This window comes from Rhagoletis zephyria, unplaced genomic scaffold, assembly GCF_001687245.7.
Source record: "Rhagoletis zephyria isolate East Lansing unplaced genomic scaffold, Rhagoletis_zephyria_1.1 Rzeph_scaffold_00380, whole genome shotgun sequence".
Taxonomy (NCBI): Eukaryota; Metazoa; Arthropoda; class Insecta; order Diptera; family Tephritidae; genus Rhagoletis; species Rhagoletis zephyria.
Genome location: NW_016157464.1, coordinates 119,387 through 137,689, shown reverse-complemented (window position 1 = coordinate 137,689; position 18,303 = coordinate 119,387). Strand labels below are relative to the sequence as shown.

The window sequence follows — 18,303 nt, the reverse complement described above, 5'->3', positions numbered from 1 at the left end:
ATGCTAGAATAACAAAAGTCTTTCGAATTATTTTACCAACTAGCTTTCATTTGTCTTACGAAAAACTTTTTATTATTTTAGATAGAATTGCCCTGCAAAGGCCCAATTAGTGGTGCTTTTCCATAGCCATAACCATGGTAATCATTTAACCTAATCAAACATAAAGGCAGTTCCGTAAACGACTATTGGTAGCATACTATAACGCTGCACAGTGGTCTGAGGGTGAAAGAAAGTTCGAGATTCTATATGTTTCGAAACCAAGGGATTTTTTTCTGCAAAAATGCCGTTTTATAGGATTCAAGGAACGCAGAAAGTCGGTGTTATATGAATCGTATTTTTGAGTAAAAATTTGAATAAAAATTTAAGAGACTTAACAGCGGTAGTTGAATGATTGGTTGTAGCTGGACTTGCTTATATCTTTAAAGTCAAGTTCAATAGCACACAAGGCTTGCTAGACAAAATGTTTATATCATGTTTCCTAGTCCTTTCTAGTACCTTGCGGCGCCGAGAGGTCAAAGGTTATCGATATAAAACTACTCTACAGACGCTAATCTATTAAACAAACAAATTTTAGCTGCGTCCGCCTGCGTCCTCCGCGCGTGCCACCAATCGGAGGAGAAGCTCGGCCAAACACTAACATATGTGTAAACGCCAATCTATAGCTGTCCTTATTTAAAAATATAAATCAAGCACCTAGGAATACATTTTCGAAGTTTGATTTTAATATATGTTTGCACTCAGCAAGGAAATACAAATTGTACAAAAGTTAATAAGTAATGTAAAAATGTGGAAAAATACTTTATAGAGTTGAAAACCATGAACATTTTCTAAAACTTAAACGCAGCATACATATGTATCTGCCCTTCGCTGCCGTAATTTAAGTTGTTGTTATTGTAGGATTCGAACTGCAATATCTCCAGCAATCGGATCCGTGGATGATTGCGGTGTAGTTTGTGGTGCTGATGGCGGCGGCGGTGATGGTGCTGGGAAGCAAATTGTCTTCTCAATTGTGACAATATTCGCCGGCTGAATGGGATCGGTTTCATTAAATAGCCAAGGCATGCAGATTATGCCACCTGTGGGCGGCATATCTGGCGGCGCTGCAGTGACTGTTGGCAGTTCAAATGTTAAGTTATCCACTTTAAGCGAGCGAGCGATGTGAATTGGTGGGCTTTTGAATACGGCTTCCCGGGGTGATGAGGTGATGTCTTCCGCAAGCAGCGACTCGTTCAAAGGCGCCAATGACACAGCAAAGTCTGTAGGCCAGTAGTGAGTCTGATTTATTGTGTTGCTGTTGTTTTCATTTGAAGCGGAGTCACTTGTTGTTGCCGTATTGTTTTCTAAGTTAACTTTTGTGTTTACAGTTTGACCGTTGGTGGGTTGTTGCTCCTGATAGTGCTGATAGTAATGCTGATGATGATTACGATGTGTAAGACTTCGACCAACAAGGTAGCCTAGTACGAAGTCCGCTGCATCTTTAATTGAAGGAGAAAGAAAGAAATTTAATGTGAGTTTATTTTAAATTTTTTTTCTGCTCATATTTACCATCAGCGCTGCTCCGATACCGCGGCGGTTGTGCATAGTAAACCGAATTGGGCGGCATGCGCGCCGGTTGCGCAACGTATACATGTCCTGGCGGCAACTGATGGCCACCCCAAGTGTGCGACAGGTGAGAATTGGCACTCAGCGTATTATAGTGGTGAGCTGCACTCGACCCGTATCTACTCGAGCGAGGCTGTGTGTAAAATTGACTAAAGCTGTGATAGTTTGTATGCGATGCATCCCGGTATGGGTGTCTTATGTGACTGCTGCTGCTGCTGCTGCTGCTGCTGCTACTGTGACTACTAAAACTTTTGTGACTGCTGCCCAACTTAAGATCGGTGTTGTGACCACCAGCAATCAGTGCCTTCGTGTATGAGGTATGTACTGGTGAGCCACTGACGACTTTGCGGCGCGAGCTGGTCCCACTTGAGGAGCTGTGCTTCTTATGACTGCGTCTATAAAATGTAGTGCCGAATGAACCACCGCGTCCTCGGCCACCGCGCGCTTCTGCCACTAGCACAATAGTGGCGAGTGCAAAAATTACTAAAAGTCCAATTATTTTAAGCGACATTTTCATTCACTTTCTCTATTTAAATAAATAGGAATTTCCTTTTGTTTGAATGCAGCAAAAGTAAAATTGTCCATCTGCCGCTGCTGTGTACCTAACAGAGCGACGCTTCAAGCTTGACTACAGTGATTACTTGATTGAAGAAATGATAAAACTGAAATCGTATACTGAAGAATTTGAGCTACAGCTGGGTCATTATTTTTTTCACTAACTTTTTTTTTTTCAAAAATCAACGACTGTGTGTAGCGCGTTGACATCTTGAACTCGCAAGGCACCTTATATGTATCTATTAAGAACAATCTAAAAGTTATTATTGTTTTTGAACAACAAGAGCGTAAACTAATTTAAAGCTGTAAATGTGACACGCATATGAATGTATGGACATACATACTTGCCACTTGGCGCAAATTTTATGGAATTAGATGAGTATCTGTGCCCGCTGGAAATGCTACAATAAGTTAATAGCTCAATTTACATATCAGGCTGACAAATGACAGATAAAATAGTACATGTCCGGCAAATGTGTGTTTTTGGAGGATCGTCAGCAAGGTTTTGTAACGCTAAGAAGTCGCCAGGTCACGTTTGCGTGCTGCTCATTACGACAACCCGGTGGGCAGGAATAAATTGTAAAGTCATTCAAATCACATAAAGCCCGTAATTTAATTTTCATCATAGTAATAAATAAATTGCATTACGAAAATTAAATGTTGAAAATTTGATTTGAAAATCTGACATGCATATATACGAGAATCTGTAGATATTACACTAGCAGATACGCGGCGTGCTTCACTGCGCCTCGAAGAGTATTTTTGTGTTGCTACTCCCGTCCAAAACTCGTATGACCCCATTCATAATAAAATTATAGTTTAAAAAACTAAAACCTCCCTATTATAATTACCATTCGTACTGTCATCAGGTATGTAACTTGAGAATAGAAATCGCTGCATCTTTTAGGCGCATCAATATTACATCCCGAGTTAATAAAAGGAAGGTAAAAAAAGATTTTCATACAAAATTTCTATTATAAAGCATTTAAGGTCATCATTACTTTTTATGAGTTTGGGTGCCAGTTAATATTGTTTTAAAGGTTTTTGGAAAGTATGCAAAATATCGACTTTCTCTAAAGCTGGAGTAAATATGTTGGAGGGTTGCACCCTATTTGAAAATTCAAATATTACTTGAATTAAGAGAATTATGTAATTGGAATATATATACCACAATATGAGTGCCAGGGATGCCAGACGAAAAAATGTTTAATACGCTCGAAGTTTGAAAATATTTTTTAAAAGGTTGCCACCTGTTTCGAATTTCATTAAATTATACACAAGTTAAAGTGTCAAACTGAATAGTGTTTTTTGAGGTGCTTTAAGAGAGTTGCCATACTCAGGAGGTAAAAAAAAAACAAAATTTGTACAAATAATTAGATAAGAAAAAAAGAAATACTTAACTTACCTGCGTAAAAGCATTTTCAACGCGAATGCAATTTAACAAGTTGGGTTGGTTCGCGACTTCAGCTTTTTATCAATCATGGTTGTATTTTAATGCATTTAAATTTGTAGCTTCTGGTAAATTCATTGCTGCCACAGCTTTACACATGTAAGGTTAAGCACTAAAAAGGCACTAAGCATTAAATTTTTTTTTTTTGCGTTTTAATTTTCAAAAAGCACTAAATCTAGTGCTTAAAGCACCAAGTTGGCAACTATGGCATTTTCTTTCATATTTGTTCATGCGTTATTTTGAAGAAAACGCGAAACACCCTTAACAAAAAAAAAAAATCTCAAAAATCAACGGTAATTTTTAGAGACTTAAAATTTTCACTTTAATTTGCTAAAATTTAATGGGCTACAAAACTGCGTAGATACTCTCTAAAAAATCGAATTGAAAAGTTGAAAATTTGTATGGAAATTATTTGGTATTTCTTGAATTTTCCCGAGTTCTATATGATATTGATATTGGAAAAATCAGTTATATTTTTATAAAAAAAAAAAATTTATAGAAAATAAATATGAAGAAAATCGTCAAAACTTCAGTGTGTTCATATTTTTGACGCTGACTGTATATTTCTGAATTATATTTGTAGGTATATTTGTTTAAATATTCCGATTTATTTTTTTTTCTTTCGGAACTTTGAAAGACTATGTGTTTTCTCGTTATTCGTCGTGTTTTTCCGAGACATTTTGGATTTTACGTGTTTTATTTTTCGGTACTTTCTAGAATTTTTTTAGATGTCTGTATTCTTCCGCTAAAATTTTCTGTTTTTTCCTGCCACGGTTTGAGACTTTTGCGACTTTTTATGATTTTTAGTGTTTTTTTGATTTTTCGTGATCTTTCCGTACTTTTCCGTAGCACTTCCTAATTTCACCAATTTTTTCAAAAATTCTCTGGATTATACGTATTTTATTTATTTGACATTTTCGGAGTTTTTCGTAACTCTACATTAGATAAGGGGTTTTTCCAAGCCTTGTCAATATTGTACCGCGAACTTAGTCTTAATTGTCAGTTCATGAAAGCTCAAAACAAAGAAGAAAATAATGAGTACCCCTGTGCGGCGCTACGGAAATGAAACTTTTTTAATTAATTTTTTTGATCGGTTTATAATCCTGAAAGTGCAAATTTTGCATATTTTTGAAATAAATCTGAATATGATTCCGAATCCAGCAATTCTCATATTTTTATTAGCGACAATCTTAAATACGAATATTAAAAAAAAATTTCAAATTCAAGTTTTTTAACTTATCGATATAAACTACTACCTTTTGGATACTTAAAAGTTTCATAATCGGTCTGAAAACGTATTATCCAAAAAGTCCAATATTTGACAACAGTTTTTTGTCCGTAAAGCAACACAAATTTGTATCTAGTGTAAATGAGTTGAAGTCAAGGAAATTTGGACAGACTACATCTCTGCACTCATCTACTGAAGCTTCCGTTGTTGTTGTAGTCGTGGACGATGATGATGAAGGTGTTGTTGTCGGCGGCGGTGGTGGTGATGGAGCTGGGAAACAAACTGTTTTCTCAATAGTTACAATACGTTCCGGATGAGTGGGATCGGTTTCGTTAAATAGCCAAGGCATACAGATTATGCCATTGGCTGGTGATACATCTGGCAACGCTGTAGTGGCCGCTGGTAGCTCAAACGTTAAGTTATTTGCTGTAAGCGTCTGAGCGATATGAATTGGTGGGCTCTTGAATATGGCATCTTGGTGCATTGGATGGATATTCTCAGGGAGTAGTGAATTGTTCAAGGGAGCCAAGAGTACTTGAACATCTGTAGGCCAGTAGTGAGTTTGATTTGTGTTGTTGATTTTATTTGTATCGGTGACAGTTTTATTTTTGTTGCTTTCTGAAACGGATTTCGCATCTGTGAAGTCATTGCTGCCGGCTGGCTGTGGACTTTGAGAACGATGATGATAGTAATGGTGATGGGAATGGCGATTTTGTTGGGAAAGACTATGCCCGATTAGGTAACCATTTATAAAATCGTCGGCATCTTAAAGGAAATTTAAAAAAGGTGCATTGCATTTTTATTTGTAATCGTATTTTTTTCCTCTTTCTTACCATTTTTACGACTGCTATACGTCGGAGGTTGCGCGTAGTAAACCGCACTCGAAGGAATACCAGAAGGTTGCGCAACGTAGATATGGCCTGGTGGCAACTGATGACCACCCCAAGTGTGGGATATGGGAGAATTTGTACCATGTGTATTGTGGTCAGCCGCTGCACTGGATCCATGCAAATTCCAGGTGTTCTTGTGAGTCTGCGCATTGGGGCGGTGCGGCTGTGTGTGGGATTGGCTATAACTGTGGTAGCTTGTATGCGGTGTATCGGCGTGCGAGTAACTGTGGTGGCGGCTGGAGCTACTGAAGATGCTGTGGCCGTTAGAGCTTTTAGGCCAACTAGAGCTGCTGTGACTGCTACTACGGCTACTACTATGACTACTTCGACTTCTGTGACTGCTTCGATGCCGCGATCGAAATTTTGCCAACTTTTCGTTAACTTTATGTCCTGAAGTTATTGCCTTTATGAAGTTGGTATGGACGGCGGAGCCATTCACGACTTTACGGCGTATGCTGTTGCTACTTGGCGAGCCATGTTTCTTTTGATTGCGGCTATAAGCGGAAGATTCTATCGAACTGTGGCGATGTTGACCTCCACGCGTTTCTACTACTAGCACAATAGTAGCCATTGTAAAAATTAGTAAAAGAAAATGTATTTTCAACAACATTCTTCCACAAAATTCTGGCCACCGCTCAACTTTTATTCGAATAAATTGAAATTTATTTTTGTTTCTAATACAGCGAAATTAATGTTGCCTAATTCCCGATTAAAACTTGACTAAAGCATCGACTTGAGTGCAGTTGTTTAAGTGAATGTAGGACTGCACATTGAAAATTATGACAGATTGTAGGGTATCGAAATCTGAGACTCGGAAACTTATCTCTATGAAGTGATGTTGGTGTTGGTTTTGAATAACAAAAGCCTAAGTAAATATGGTGTGTGGATGAATTATTACACATATACGTACACATGTATTTACCTGAATATATCGCTAGCTCAGCGCGAAAATTTCCTAAGTCCACTTTTTGTGAAAACTCATATTTTGATACAGGAAGAAGACCAATTGAAAATACATGGTTTCCAGTATATATATTAAATTTTTAGCAATCATTTTTCTAAAAAAAAAAAAAATAGTTGGTTTTTCTTAAAAAAAAAAAATAAAAACTAAAATTTTAAATTGAATTTAATAAAAAAAAATATAAAATAATTTCAAAAAAATTAAATGCAAAGAAAATTGTTCTTAATAAAAAGAAAATATATTTTCTTTTCTAAAATTTAAAATCTAAAAACTATATTAAAAAAATAAATGAACTAAAATAAAGTAAATTCGAAAATTTTCTTCTTAAAAGTTTAATTAAATTAAAAAGTTTAGTTAAATACATTTTTCTTTTTAAAATAACAAAATCTAAAAATCAAAAGAAAATTAAGCTAAAAAAAAACAATTAAAAAAAATGAAAAAAAATTTCGCGCCTTAGGACTCGAACAAGTGCTTTCTGTCAAAAGAGCTATTAAATGTATAAAACAATACAAACAGTGGCCAAAAAATTATAGCCGAACCATTTGTTGCCTAGTTTTATTTTTGTTGTTACTTAATTTTGGTTAGTTTTTTTTGTATAAAAATGTAGTTCATTCTTTATCCGTGTAAATCCAAGTTTCCAACTATGTGCATTATTAAAAAAATTCAACAAACTTTCGTACAAATTTCGAGCTTTCCTAAAAATTCATAGAAATTAACCGTAATTTTTAGCCATTTGGAACTTGTACTTTATTATACCAAAATTCAATGTGCTACAAAACTGCATACTCAGAATCTAACTAAAACTCGAAATTTTTGCGAAAATTTGTCGAATTTTATTTTTTTTGTTTAATTTTTTTTTGTTTTGTTTTTAAGGCAGTGCCACCCGATTGGTACATTTGTTCAGATTTGTGCATTTTTATATTGGGCTATTGGTACAAAATAAAAAAAATTGCGACAATTTTTTCTTGTAGTCAAAAGATTGGTACAATACAGCAATCTTCTATTGAAAATTTTCAACACATTATTTTTTGTATTAGGATAAAGAAACATATTTGGGTATTTACACAAATGGTATAAGATTTGCATCAAATTTCGGCAAATAATGTTTTTAAAGAATAAACTATAAAAACTAACCAAATTTATATAACAGCTAAAATAATATTTTAAAACTTGTCAAAATTTGGTGAGGCTATAATTTTTTCGACTACTGTACATAAGTTGACTATGACTACTACGCCACTAATATTTGACTTGCAAAGAAAATACGGACAGGATTTTTTTTTAATTTCAACCCTGTTTGTGTGAAATATTTTCTTCTTATCAGTAATTTTCTTTTAATCAAACTATGTTGAAATAAAAGTGAAAATAAAGAATATTGTATCAGACTCGGGCGTTTATGAGAAGGAGTTTTTTGACATTTTACTTGTGGTTTTGTACAGTTAATTCAGCAGAATAGTGTATTCTCACTATATTTCTTATATGTAGAAGAACTCAGAACTTTCAGAAAACCAACCTCCAATGCACACTTAAGCCCTTTTCAACCGACTTCCAAAAAAGGGGCAGGTTATCAGTTCATCGGAATATATTCATTTTTATTTATTTTTGTTTTTTTTTGTGTATGTTACCCATACTAATATGGTTTAGATCAGATCACTGGATCATGAAATATGTATATATATATATTTCTTTTTTTGTATAAGAACTGAAGTCGGTTTTGTTTATTGCTTAAAAATTACTTGTTTAAAAATATTGGTATATCGAAACTTTATTCTAAGTGTATTTTTGTTACAGTACGTTAGGAAAATTGGGGTTTCGCCTAAATACGCAGTTCTATTGAAAGAATGAGGTGGTGTACACAATTTAGGTATATTTGAGTTGACTTAATTAATTATTCATTTTGACCGAAAGACTATTGCGTTTCGTTTTTTTTATTTTTGATTTCATAGAAGATCCGGTTTTTATATTTTCAAGTAAAAGTGTCATTATCGTTTGTTCTTATCAATTCGAAAGCAAAAAATATTGTTGTAGAAGTGCATACATGTCTATATTGTGCATAACGTTCTCAAAGCTTTATTAATTTGAAAAATAATACGAGGGCAATTTGAAAAGTCAGTGACTTTTTGAATAAAAGATATTTAGTTCGATATATTCGTTTCACAGCTTTTAAATTTTTTTTCTATTCTTTCCAAATATGTAATATGTTTTCTGAAGTCCCTAAAAATAAGCGTTTGTTTCAGTGATGGCCTCTTCATTCGACACAATTTTTGATATTTTTTCAATGGTGACTACACACGTCTGCACTTTGTTTACGAGGCAATTTTCACTTTAGTTGTTTGCTAATCAAGTTAAAATATAGATACAAAAAAAAAAATGATTTGCTTCAAAAAAAGAAATCAGTTTTACACTAATATGCTATCTGTATGTATTAGAATGTTTTCGGTAATGGTCCGTTTGCAGTTCATAAGAAAAATTAGAAGAAATATTTTTCATTATTTCTGTTGCTTGAAAATATACTTTGCTGTTGCTCTAAATTTTCGTGAAGAAATAAATACAAGAGCTTTTTTTTCTTGAGAGCTGCAAACTGATTTAAAAAATTTGAATAGAAGAAAATGTCTCTTCCATCTCTTGTGCGTCATTTTATATGAATTTTTTGTTGTTCTTGAGAGCTGAATTTACATAAAGAGCGAACCTGTAAAATATTAGAGTTTGGGGTCCCGATCTTAAGTCATCTTTCATATTTCCGAACTGTGTGTGTGTGTGTCTTTTGTACACTGAGGGAAAAAAATATTAAAATCAAATAGAAACGTAATTGATCTTACTATAAACGTCAACGAAAGTACTGTATATCGGTAAATATTCAATTCAATTACGCGCATATTAAAATGACCGCGTTCGTACTGAAAAAGCATCCGAGAAGTGAATAATCAAGAAAAAACTAAAAAAAAAATTTATTTGCATGTTGCCTGCAGCGGAATTCGAACCCGACCATCTCCGGATACCAACAACTTGTGGCAAGCATCTTTGCGCACTCAGCTACACCCAGTCATATAAATTTGCTTTCAAATGTTGAATATCCATCAACACCAAAGAACGCGATTTGTCCGGATAAATATGTATGTACTATGTATGCACGATTGACAGAAATTCTTGAGAATTCTACTCTCATTCTACCATTCTTGCTATGTGTGTATGTGTGTTTCGTCACCGCTCTCAGTGCGGCGCTCTGCATGCTTGGGGTGCGTATGTACACTTACATATACATACTCAGATGTGAACAGTCAAATACGTGCGTAATAAATTTTGTATGAAAATATTATTTTTAAATACGAACATTTTTAAACGACAATCAAATATAAAGTATTCATTTTTACTATGCATTATTTCCCTCAGTGTAGGCGGCCAAAGTACTGTACCAATCTTTATGAAACTTTTACAGTAGGTTCATGGGGCCCACTGGGAAAAGTAGTAGCAGTAGTAATTTTGAAAAAAGGGCAGCGCCACGCCCCCACATATAAAGGTACCCACCATGTTGCGCTGAATGAGATCGTCTAGAAGGCGCGTGGTCACGGTTGGCATTTTGGCCGAAATTTACCAGTTTTGGTAAATTTTTTCCAGTTTGGTACACTGGTACATTACTTTCAAAATTGGTACATTTTTAAAATCTGGTAAAATTTGATAATTATTATTAACTTACATCAGGTAAATCTGCTATAATTGCAATGGGTACTTTGTCTAACTCAGGTAAATAATTGGAAAAGCATTCCTGTATAAGCAGATAGCCCTTCGCGAGTTCCTTGATATTCAAGCAAAATTCAAGGCCATGGAAAGAAGATCTTCCTAACGGTATAGTTACATGGATCATAAGCATATTGAATTCAGAATAATAATATCGGTTCCAGAAGGCATTACGCATGAGATCCTGGAAATACATCGTTATTGAAAACACTCTCGATGTCCTTGAAGGCAGCTAGGTCTTATTCTTTGGGAAGTAGAGTGCTGTTTCGACTGATCTCATCAGGCCTTGGAAGTCATAATTTATGCTTCAGTTCTTTTTAGCAAGCTGTGCTATTGACTTCTCGTTGAGGACTATCAGCGCAAGCATTCATTTTCCGTCGATCTCGGCTATCTTTGATACCATCTAATTATGGGTAGTTAGCTCGGGGTTGACCATAAATATTAATTCCAGCACTTTCTGTTAGTCTGGATCTTTGCCGATTGGGAATGTCCTACCGCTTGGCTACATCGAGACGTATTCCCTGCCAGAGCTCACTTATGCAAGGTCAAGGGAACTGACCGGCATCTGCGTAGCTGGGAGGTGGTTCTAGCCTAGCACTCCTAGGTTTTACCAAGGATTTCCCTGTAGATATTCCAGAATATTTTTTCCTTTTGGACTCTGAGTACTTCTCCATTGAGCGCTCCCTTTGCGAATTCTGCTTTCGCTTTCGCCTGATGTTCAGCCATAAACTTATTGGCCCTGTTTTTTGAGTCCAGCTCTTCATCGGTCGGCCCCGATGTATTGCTAGAGGTCTAACTTAAAATATAGGAAGAAAAAAAATTGGAGAGTTGCCACCTGTTTGAAGGTTGCAGTTTAAGTACATTGACAAAATAAATATTACAATATAGCTGTCAAAAGGAAAAGGTTTAAAAAGACTTACACCCGAAAATATTTTTGCTGAAGGTTGCCACCTTTGTGAAAATTTAAATTTATTTTAATTGATAAGATAAATTGAATATAGTAGTATGGGTACCAAAATGAAGAGGTTCAGGAAAGTTTAACCGCCAAATATATTTTTGGAGGAGGGCTAGCACCTTTTTCAAAAATTGTATAGATTAATTTGATAACATATCTAAATTAAATACCATAATACGGGTTTCAAACTAAAGAGGTTTAATAAAGTTTACTGCCGAAAATATTTCTGTGGCGGATTGCCACCTATTTGAAAAGTGTTGATTCAGTAATAACAGTTTCGGCAGGGAGTAACAACGCATAAATACTTTTAAGGCGCAGTGAAGTACGCCGGGCATTTTCTAGTACATAGTACATAGTACAATAAAAAATAAAAAACAAAAACAATGTGAATATTTAAAAAAAACGCGTGGTAACTTGTTTGAGTCACTGTATAGTGAAAGTGTAAGTTCGTCGCGCTGATCGACACGAAACTCTTAGATATATCTATATCAGTTAAAAGACATTATATATATAAAAACGCTGATATACTATTTTTTGTACAAAGCATTGTAAGAAGATTTGATTGCGTATTGCCATTTGTGTCTTAATGAGACGACACATGGTGGGTGAAAGAAATTGAATAAGCGCCATATTTATGAGGTTACTTAAGGAGCACCATTAAAAAAAAAGAAGAACAAATGGATGACAGCAAAAAATGTTTAGCCACCAGCTGTTCACGGCGAATATGTATGCCTCCATTGTGCTGGACATCATATTTTTTGCTTAGTCATTTTTAAACGCCCACAACTTCCTTACCCGGCAAAAAAATGCAAACCACTGTGACGACCTTGCTCAGCAAATTTAATGCAATTCTTCACTTCCTGCACGAGTGATGACAAATTGCTGTTGTCAGATTTATGACCAATTATGAGCGTGTTATATTTCATAGCCAGTTTTAATAGTAGTACGGCGCTTGAAATGAAATGAAATGTACGAGGAAAAGGGAGGATTCGCATAGCTGGAATTTTAGTCGCCGCTGCTGCAACTTGCCAAATGACCAACTGTGTTTTTGTGGCTATTGTTATTTTTTTTTGCTACACGTTTTTACAGCGGTTGCACGTAGGCGTAGGCATTGAGATTTCAAACCAAGTTTGTGGCAATAGAAAATGCAAAAAAAAAACAAAATAATGAATTGAGCTTGTGCGGATTTGCCTGGTCATTACAATGTCCTGGCGACGGGGCGTATGAGCAATGCGTACTGTGCATTAATAGGAGATTTCTGTACGTACGAAAGTGTGTTACACAAAGTGTTCGTCCAGTAAATGAGTTGGTATGGAATGAACGACAAATCGCTCACGCCCCGTCGGTAGAAAAGGACGACGCGTCCGATGATCCTTTCTATGAGCGCTTGAAGCGTAATAGGGATGTTATTTTATTTTTGCTTTTTATGATCTTGGGATATGCGGGATGTCGTTATCACAATGCAGGGATCCCGGTATTTAAATATTCAACTTAAATAAAGAGACGTTTTTATTTTTCCACTCTGACATCAAGATTTATTTCAAAGAACGTTGTAATTTCAAAGATATGATTAATTCCAAAAAACTGTTTAAAAAATACAATGCAATGTAGAATAAAAATATGGGTACCAAAATTTCTTTAGAATTTAAAGTAATTAAAATTTTTTGTATTCACAAGGACGAGTAGATAATTTTTTAAGTTGTAAAAGTTAGAAGGACGAAATTCGAGAATGTTATAGAGTTTATATCAGTCCTTAACATATAGTTTTCTAAAAAAAATATTGCGAAATTTCAAGGATAAAATTTTAAAAGAAGATTTCTTGTGTACCAAAAAATTTAATCTTTTTAAATTCCTCAGAATACCCTCTTTAATGTGATAACCATAATTTTTTCTAAGCATATTTTCATAAATCATTTTTAAATTACTGACTTCAATAAGTTTCATGCATAATTTCACTAAACTGATATTTAAAATTTTGCGAATATGTCATTTAATATTTTAACTAATTAGTGTCAACAAGTAACTGTCATGGATAATAATATTTACTGCTTTACTAAGCCAGTCAAATGATATCAATGCATGCCAACCAACCGCAATTTCGTTTTCAATGATAATTGTGGCCAACTATAATTTCGCGTAAAATCTTGGCATATCTCCACACGTGTATACATACACACATACATACATATTTATGTGTGCAGCCATAAAAAAAGTTGACAAGTTAAAACTTTGTGGCTAACGACTATTTACTACGGGTTGATTATGCGACGCGCTCGTGCGTAGTGTGGTTTGGTGTTTTTTCGACAGATGACCAAATTCGTTTGTATTTTAGTTTTGTTGCTACAAAAAATGCACATTTAATTAGTAATGCGATATGACTCTTGACCTAAATTAAATAAGGTGATAATAAATGCTTTAAACTGTGCAAAATGTTTTGAGAATAGAAGCTTGGAATAACAGATAAGGTTGGCATTTCTACTGGTATCAATAACAGTGTAATATTAGTGAGTGACATAAGCAGCGATACGCTAATTGTGAATTGTTTTTTATGCATCAAAAATATTTCCTGTTAAATCTAAAGATAGAATATTTCATTATTTTGACCGGATTAATCGGTACATTCTCTATAAACGTTTTTTTTTTCGCTCTGAAAAACGTTTTTTTTTTCGCTATTCGTCTTTGCAAGATCTCATTGATCAAGTAAGGTGGCCTAACCTATTTAATCTCGCTAATAATTAACTGTTTTATGCAGAATTATTAGAAAATGTTATTTGCTTTTACGTGATAGCCAGCGAGTCCCATCATAAAATTTAAGCACAAACTGAGGCATAACTTTCATATATATACATATGTATTTACTGAGCCTTAATAACACTGTGCAACAATTTTAGGGTCATGGAATCTAACGTCGAAGCGACCAACACAGATCGATAGTACTTGACTAGGATAACGAAACCACAAAAAAAGTTAGCTTGCTTTCAAAAGTTATAACGTGTCAAAGTTTAGCTTTTTCAGCGCATTTTTCTGCACCAATTTTTTTCATAGAAACTCCTCAGAATATTGTAATCGCATATCTCTATATATAAATAAGCCATAAGAAAATTTTGCAATCCCTTCTTTGAAGGCACCGTTCGCTCGATTTCAATGAAGCATACACCGATTTAAGGGCTATAACTTCCTCTAATCCAGAAATGTTAATCGCGATACATAGGGGCGTGGCATCTGGCATATAGACTAAAATGTGAAACCACTATATCTCTAAAACCAATTACGGTGGGGAACTGAAACTTAGCACTCAGCACAGTGACAAATGGTTGGTACTGGGAAAGGGGGCGTGGCATCGCCCATACAAACTGAAATTCTCATACCGGTTATCCCTGGAATCACTTATTATAAGGTAATAGAATTTTATACACCTACATTTATACACATATAAAATCGCAAGAATGTTTCAATTGGGAACCATTTTCTCCCAGATTTTAAAATCGCATTGGATGATTGTTGTTTTGTGCAAAAGTTTTTAGAAGGATCAGTGGTAAAATTCAAAAGTGTATGAAAAAAGATGTCGCATTTCGACAATTGGGCGATAGTAATATATGTATAAGTGTGGTCGAAAAAGCGAGAAGAATTGATTTAGTCATGTTTGCCCGTGCGTTGCCCGTCCGTCTATCTGTTCAAGCTCTGTCATAAGTAAAATTTTAGTTATCTCGCTGAAACTCGGTACACAGGTTGCTACTATGGCAAGTGCGGCCTCCTTTTCATATAACGGCACTTCTGGAAATCCGTAAAAGATACATATATCGGCAATCAATAAAGCGAAATTCTGCACATTTATTATGGAGGTTGACTTTAGGGCATGACATCCGTTTTTGCTTAAGGCTTGCAATGTGAGCGTGCCCATGCCTAATTTGAATTAAATGTTTGTATCTCAAAAACCGCTTCATCAAATTTACCCAAATTCAAGTTACGCTTTTCTTGTGAGCTTATCTCGACATTTCGTTAAAGTGGGCAGAAGCGGAAGACACCACACCCACTTTCCATATAAGAAACTTTTAATATCGCAACGAAATTCTGAAATATACGACAGATATTTTTTTTTGTTTGACTCCGTTCGAACTTATCTCTACCTTACCTGTTCCTATGAGCATCAAGGTTACAAGGTGTTTAACTTACATACTTTCCAATATTTAAAATTACATTAGCAAAAATTTTTAAATAGTAATATCCTTTAAAATGTCGCTGACGTTAATGGTCCAGATATATATGAAAATTAATGAAAACCGAATTGTTTGATGTTGGCTTGTGTGATGAAGAACTTTGAGAAGTCATTACGGGGTTTTTAGTAAAAAACATCGATCTGAAAGCCTTAAAATTTTTACAAATCGTATGATGGAGGCATTTTCGAATATTGGAGTGAACATGTCGCTTAAAATTCAGTGCTGGCGTCATCATTTGCCACACTTCAGCCAACAGTCAAGGCCCAAATTTTTAACGCCAATATCTTGCAAAGCCCTTTACGGATTCTGCTACTCTACATCATTATTATTGACCTGTATTGGTTGTTTTTCCATTAGAAAAATGTGTTGCACAGTGTACCTAATTCATAAACTGCGCATAACATTTAATTTCAACACAATAAATATGAAAAATGTGTTAAGAGATAAAAAGTTATCGAAACTATAAACGCCAACTTGGATGCTAATAGCTCTGAGCTATCGATCGAATATCCTTGAACTATTTCAACCGAGACTAATGAGTCAATGTTTCTATTGTGCCTACACGTACTTTGTTCATTTGGTTTATTTGTATATGCAAGTTGTTTTGTATGTCTAATAGCAAAAGTTACATTTATGCTCATGGTTCGTTGCAACCCGAGTGAATACTTGCTGGTTAGATAGACCATTTAGATAAGCATTTATGTACAAATAGTTGGTCTGTGAAATTTAAATCAAAAACCAAAACTAAAAAAGTTTTAACTAAGGCATAGCCATGATTACACAATCAAGTAAACCCCTGGAAACAAATTGGTTTGGATGAAGCAAAGAACAAGGCCCATCCAAATGGCAGACAAAGGGTATGGCGACATTAAAAAAAGGAACTTTTGCGAGCAAATTAGTTTGACCAGCGATTGTTATTGTCATAGCCTTTTGCGTTTGAGCCTTGAACCCATGACGAAAAGGGTAGGGGAAATAACAACGAATGTTGAGTAGTTTGCTAAGATTTCTTGTTTCTTTTTTTTTTTTGCTTTCCTTTGAAGTTCAGGGTTTTGGTTTGGCTTTTGTTTTTTCCCCTTTCTTCGCGTTTGTTAATTAGCTCCTGGGCATATTCTCATTATGTTCACAGATTTAAGGCTAAGTAAGAAAATTTACTTTTTAAATTTTTTCTCTTTATTATAAATTTCTTGGACGCAAGGCTTTTAAAAATTTCATACAACACACGTCTCCGCAGGACAATTTGAAGCTGAAGAGTGGCATAAAGAAATGAATAAACACGCCTGAGGAAGTGAATGAAACCCAAGCGTACATACACATGGATACATACATACATACACACAAAGCATTACACATTTACAAAAGTACAATTTATTTTTAAAATGATAAGCAACATTTATTTTTTACTACACTTTTTTTGCCCTTTATCTTCGTTTTTCGCTTTTAAATTTTGTTGGCCTTTTCGGATTTTTTTTCTAAGCACACTCGTTTTTCGCTCTCCTTCTCTATTAAGCACAAAAATGTATTTCAAACAAAGCTACAAACTTAAAATACCTACAAACACACACATACATATGCCCACATGTAAACGAACTGCCACCCAAATAAACAACGAAAAAGAATGGGTGAGATTTCTCAAAGATTAGCAATAATAAATGAAATACAAAAACAAAGGCTGCGGTTATTTTGTCCCAAACGTGCCCGCGCGATTGGCACGCTCTAAAAGGGATGCGACAGCTTTTCGTGTACACAAATATGGTTGAGATTGTGTGGCTGGCTGACAAGGGCTTTGGATCCGTGGACACAGATTTGGGGGCCAACTTAATTATTGTTTGCGAAAAAACTTTAACCACAAATTGGGTAAACGTTGTTTAATGTTTTTTTATTTTTATTCTCTTCTGTAATTTCAGCGTTTTTGTGGCGGTGAAGGAAAAGGTGTCGCGCTGATTATTTGGACATTTTGTTATTCCCCATTTGTTAGCTTTTGATTTGTTTGGCGCGTGTACGAGTACAAATATCAATGGAGATTAAATTTGCCTATGTATTTTAGGGTGGTCCTTAAAATCAAATTAAAGTTTTTTTTTTCAGTCTCAATCATTCAATCGGTAACGCCACTGTCATAGATATCACATATAAGTTTTGGGTACCCATTGGAGACGGTTAAGACGTAGTCATAGGGTAATCTGAACCTTCACCCCTGTGCGACACGTCTTACCCGTCTCCAATCGGGACCAAAATTTATATGTGATATCTTCGACGTAGGGGTTGAGCCTAAAAAAAGCTGATGTACATATTTGCTCCCTATATTTAAGGACCATCGCTAAAATTTAATAATGACTAATGTCGATTCTAAAATATAAATTTTATTATATTATTACGACGTGTAAACTGATTTAAATATTACATTTGCAGTAGAGCAGCTGTGACTTTAGTCTATTTCATTCAAAAACCGCATTTCCTGCATTAGTACATACGAAAGCTTTAATGGTAATTTTGCCGTTGTTGGCAGAATACCCCAGTGGGAAAATGTAAAGTATAGCAATCGAAAAAAACAATCAGCGAAACAACCCTTTTCACATTCGAAAATGCATTTTGTTTCCCCACGGCGATGTCCTAAGAAAAGTGGAGCATTCAATTTTGCATTACCTAGTATAGAGTAATGAATGTGATTTAATATGAAACTTTTGGGACTTTTTGGATACATTAGAATGCTGAT

At 34.9% G+C, this 18,303-nt stretch overlaps 2 protein-coding genes across 3 annotated transcripts; both read right to left on the bottom strand.

Moving 5' to 3' along the window:
* Positions 1 to 700: 700 nt before the first annotated feature.
* On the bottom strand, positions 701 to 2,921 carry LOC108359378 (uncharacterized). The gene is made up of 3 exons (XM_017611219.1): positions 1,546 to 2,921; positions 865 to 1,475; positions 701 to 834 (listed from the first exon to the last, which is right to left on the bottom strand). Exons 1-2 carry the CDS (start codon positions 2,117 to 2,119, stop codon positions 889 to 891), a joined length of 1,161 nt encoding a protein of 386 aa, XP_017466708.1. The 5' UTR covers positions 2,120 to 2,921; the 3' UTR covers positions 701 to 834; positions 865 to 888.
* Positions 2,922 to 4,671: 1,750 nt separating this feature from the next.
* Positions 4,672 to 6,500, bottom strand: LOC108359377 (uncharacterized membrane protein DDB_G0293934-like). Of its 2 annotated transcripts, XM_017611218.1 has the most exons (3): positions 5,669 to 6,500; positions 4,870 to 5,600; positions 4,672 to 4,801 (listed from the first exon to the last, which is right to left on the bottom strand). In XM_017611218.1, the coding sequence occupies exons 1-2, from the start codon at positions 6,333 to 6,335 to the stop codon at positions 4,906 to 4,908; spliced, it is 1,362 nt and encodes a 453-aa protein (XP_017466707.1). In that variant the 5' UTR covers positions 6,336 to 6,500; the 3' UTR covers positions 4,672 to 4,801; positions 4,870 to 4,905. The 2 variants fall into 2 exon arrangements, with proteins under 2 accessions (XP_017466707.1, XP_017466706.1); XM_017611217.1 differs by having other exon boundaries at positions 4,672 to 5,600; positions 5,669 to 6,499.
* Between the last annotated feature and the right edge of the window lie 11,803 nt (positions 6,501 to 18,303).